The sequence below is a fragment of the Pseudophryne corroboree genome, chromosome 2, assembly GCF_028390025.1.
Source record: "Pseudophryne corroboree isolate aPseCor3 chromosome 2, aPseCor3.hap2, whole genome shotgun sequence".
Taxonomy (NCBI): Eukaryota; Metazoa; Chordata; class Amphibia; order Anura; family Myobatrachidae; genus Pseudophryne; species Pseudophryne corroboree.
The window spans coordinates 300,251,150-300,255,469 of NC_086445.1; the positions used below are offsets into that span (position 1 = coordinate 300,251,150).

Below are 4,320 nucleotides of genomic sequence, written 5' to 3' on the forward strand. Positions count from 1 at the left end.
TGCGCACTGCCATGCACACCTACAGGTATATGTGCGCAATGCCAGGGATACTGACACTCACAGGTACATACCAATCTTATTAAATGCATGTGTTTTTTTTTTCAATCTCTAAAGGCAAGAAGCCAGCCAGAGGAGCAGTCGGAGGAGGAAGCCTCTGGTGAAGATGCAGGACCGAAAAAGCCGCGTGGACCCAGATACACTGAGGCGGAAAACTGTGCTCTAGTGGATGGCGTTGACAGGTCCTACGACGTTCTGTATGGACCAAGGGCACAGACCACAGCAGCTAGGACAAAGCGAAACATCTGGGATGCCATCGCGAGCCAAGTCACTGCAGTATCTGGAAACCGCCGGAGCAACAGAAACTGCATGAAGCGGTACAGTGATTGCCGCAGACAGACCAAAAAGAAGACGGGGATTCAGCGCCGACATGAGACTGCTACGGGAGGTGGACCGGCTCTCAATCTGAAGTGGCTACCCTGGGAGAATGTTATTAGAAGGCGCATGAACCCTGCCATGGTCGAAGGAGTTCGCGGAGGTGTGGACTCTAGCCGTCCTGCTGGCTTTCCCGAGGAGGAAGAACCGCCCAGAAGACGGAAGAAGGCGGGAGATAAGCAGTCCAAAAGGAGGCCTGATGGTAAGAATAAATTCAGATGAGCTGTATTAACGAAAAAATTGTTTTGTACTTGCTAATGTGATTATTTTTTTTTTCAGACAGGCCTGCCCAGAGGACATCACCTGCGCGCAGGACATCGCCAGCGCGCGGACCGACACCTGCGCAGCAGGTATCTACAGCAGCGCGCGGGCCGACACCTGCGCAGCAAGCATCAGGAGCGCGCAGATCTTCACCTGTGCGCCACAGATCGCCATCGCACAGTTTGTCACCTGTGCACCAGACGACGTCGGTGCGCAGACTATCACCTGTGCGCCAGACATCAGCGCACAGAACTTCACCTGTGCGCCATACACCGTCGGCGACCACACCACAAGATGGGCGCCAAACTACAGCTCCTGCGCGCAGGTCATCACCAGATCTTCGTATCTCCAGGAGCTCTGGGACTGTGACTGAAGAGCCTCAAGACACAACCCTTGTGGACCCATCACCCGATCTGTTTGAGTCTACAGGGTTAACAGACGAGACTTTTCTTGGGTTTGAGGACAGCCGTGCAGACGTATCCAGCCAGACCCTTGAAAAGTCTTCAGATACGAGGACAAGTGAAGCTCCTGGAGCAGCGGCACCACAGGATGGAGAAGGTTTGTATTTATTTATTTATTTATTTTGGGGGGGGGGGGGTGCAGCAGTTTTGTATAGTTTATTAACTTAAACAAATTTATTTTGCAAACAGTGGTGCCACGGACCAGCAGTGGACTAGCTTCGGGAATTGGTTCCTACTTCAGGCCGGATCTCCTCCTACAGGAGTCGTCAGAGGATGACGAGGTGGAAGTGCAGCAGGCTGCAGTTGCTACATCCCTGTGTGAGTAAATAGAATTGTGAGCCTTCAAACAAATGTATGATGAATGTGTATAATATTTTCTAATTTTCTTTTCAGCTGCCCAAATGCAAGTGGTGGCAGACGTCCAGGAAGGGCAGAATCCCTCAACTGTTCAGAGGGTTCACACCCTGGCATCGGAGATGACTTCCCGCCAGGATACGTACACAAATGTCGTTGGAAGCAGACTGGACAACATTGAGAGGACAATGGAGAAGATGTCAAACAGTCTGCTTGAAATGCAGAAGGCTCTTGCCGACAGCTCGGCCACAATGCTAAAGGTCAGAATGCAAGATCATAGGGAGAATATGGACGTCCTTCACATTCTGGCTGAATCCATGGGCCGGCTCGTGGAGAACACAACATGTCTGGCACACAGCAATACCAACATGTCGGAGAGCCATCGACAATCCTCATCCAGCCAACAGCTCATCGCAACCACACTGCAGATGATCTATGACAAGCTCCCAGAACCAGCTCATCAACACGCTGATGATCCACCATTTCCGCCGTCACAAGCCACAAGGACGCCTCGTACCCTTCCTCAACTACCATCCCAGTACAGACAGTCACAGATGTACCAGGGATATACAGGGATGTACCCCACCCACCAGATGCCTCCACCACCGGCCGCCACATCTACAGCCGCATGGGCACAGAGGCCCAGTCAACGCACTACCCAGCCTCCCAGGACATCGACACCCCACCCTCACGAGGAACACCAGGATCCGGACAGACTTCCACCATAAGCCCGGTCGTATTTTTTTATTTACTTCTATGTTTTTCATGTATCCCTTTCTTCCCCTCCCATTAGTTTTTTTTTTTTCTTACTATTGTTTTTTCTTTGTTGGGCTTCCCCACCCGTGACCGGGTACTACCAAGGAGCTTTGTGTAGGCATACATGCGCGGGCATGTATGCGGGCGCGTGTGGTAACGGATGAAAGCTCCTTGTGGCTACATGTATGATGGGCCAAAGAGCAATTCTGATACCACTCTTTTACCCAAAAAATCCTTTTTGTAATGGTGTACAATAGGCTTTCACTGTTGTGTGAATTTACTATTCACTAGTGTGTGTTTTTGGCTTATTCATAGGATTGGGTGGAAAATTGAAGTGGACGGCACAAGTTCGTGTTGTGCGTACCAAGGTGAGTAGAGCAATGTTTCAATGTATATATTCTAGAAACTTTGGACCGCCTGCCTTTGTGGAACCACACAGTCCAGCAATGGGTCATGCTGGGCTGTGTGGTTCCACAAATGTTAGCGTGTCAAAGTGCTGACCACTGACGCCACTATTCCACTTTGGACCGCCTGCCTTTGTGGAACCACACAGTCCAGCAATGGGTCATGCTGGGCTGTGTGGTTCCACAAATGTTAGCGTGTCAAAGTGCTGACCACTGACACCACTATTCCACTTTGGACCGCCTGCCTTTGTGGAACCACACAGTCCAGCAATGGGTCATGCTGGGCTGTGTGGTTCCACAAATGTTAGCGTGTCAAAGTGCTGACCACTGTCGCCACTATTCCACTTTGGACCGCCTGCCTTTGTGGAACCACACAGTCCAGCAATAGGTCATGCTGGGCTGTGTGGTTCCACAAATGTTAGCGTGTCAAAGTGCTGACCACTGACGCCACTATTCCACTTTGGACCGCCTACCTTTGTGGAACCACACAGCCCAGCAATGGGTCATGCTGGGCTGTGTGGTTCCACAAATGTTAGCGTGTCAAAGTGCTGACCACTGACGCCACTATTCCACTTTGGACCGCCTGCCTTTGTGGAACCACACAGCCCAGCAATGGGTCATGCTGGGCTGTGTGGTTCCACAAATGTTCTTGGGAAAGAAATGAACATGACTTTAGTGTCTTTACTTAATATACTTTTTTTCTTTTCCCCACAGATATCTATCTACACAAGAAAAGAATATAAAGAATAACAAACTACTTTTTTGTTTTATTACCTTTCAATTTTTATTTCAATAATCAAATACAAATTTTCTTCAATACATTTTTAAAAAGAGAAGTTTTCTGTGGTTTTTATTAAAAATATTTGATATGAAGTTGAATTGTACACAAGTAGGTCGCACATGGAACATCAGGGGAACTGTGTTGTCTCTTCACATCCATGCCACTTGGGAAGGAAACACCGCAAGACCTGTGGAAGAGAAAAGTATGAGGTTCCAGCTATTGGTAAAGTGTCACCCTGGTACTGAAAAGAAGAGGTACAATCAACACGACACAAGCAGGTTACAGTGGGCCCAAATGCAATCCCCCATCACTTGCGTCACTACACATCCAAACATTCCCTTGACCAGTATTGGTGTATCAGGGAATGATTTGGATGTGCAGTTTTGCTAATGCCGGAGGGCTGCACTTTGGACATGTCGGGGTGACTTGGACAAGAGGGAGTTTAGGGAAATACATCTCACCTGAGGGCGGGTTGTCTGCTACATGGCGGAGGGTCAGGTCCACATCACAAGTAGGTTGCCCATGGAACATCAGGGGAACTATGTGTCTCTTCACATCCACGCCACTTGGGAAGGAAACACCGCAAGACCTGTGGAAGAGAACAGTATGAGGTTCCAGCTAATGGTAAAGTGTCACCCTGGTACTGAAAAGAAGAGGTACAATCAACACGACACAAGCAGGTTACAGTGGGCCCAAATGCAATCCTCCGGCACTTGCGTCACTACACATCCAAACATTCCCTTGACCAGTATTGGTGTATCAGGGCATGATTGGATGTGCAGTTTGGCAAATGCCGGAGGGCTGCACTTTGGACATGTCGGGGTGACTTGGACAAGAGGGAGTTTAGGGAAATACATCTCACCTGAGGGCG

The 4,320-nt window shown here is 49.4% G+C and overlaps 1 protein-coding gene across 1 annotated transcript; it reads left to right on the top strand.

Moving 5' to 3' along the window:
* Nucleotides 1-454: 454 nt before the first annotated feature.
* LOC135050747 (uncharacterized) lies at nt 455-3,504 on the top strand. Its single transcript, XM_063957116.1, has 5 exons — nt 455-634; nt 712-1,251; nt 1,344-1,472; nt 1,548-2,632; nt 3,383-3,504. The coding sequence occupies exons 1-4, from the start codon at nt 502-504 to the stop codon at nt 2,234-2,236; spliced, it is 1,491 nt and encodes a 496-aa protein (XP_063813186.1). The 5' UTR covers nt 455-501; the 3' UTR covers nt 2,237-2,632; nt 3,383-3,504.
* Nucleotides 3,505-4,320: the final 816 nt, after the last annotated feature.

Coding starts and splice junctions, on each gene's coding strand:
- LOC135050747 (XM_063957116.1), top strand. CDS start 502: ATGAACCCTGCCATGGTCGAAGGAGTTCGCGGAGGTGTGGACTCTAGC. Junction 635..711: donor GTCCAAAAGGAGGCCTGATG/GTAAGAATAAAT, acceptor TTTTTTTTTCAG/ACAGGCCTGCCCAGAGGACA. Junction 1,252..1,343: donor GGCACCACAGGATGGAGAAG/GTTTGTATTTAT, acceptor TTTTGCAAACAG/TGGTGCCACGGACCAGCAGT.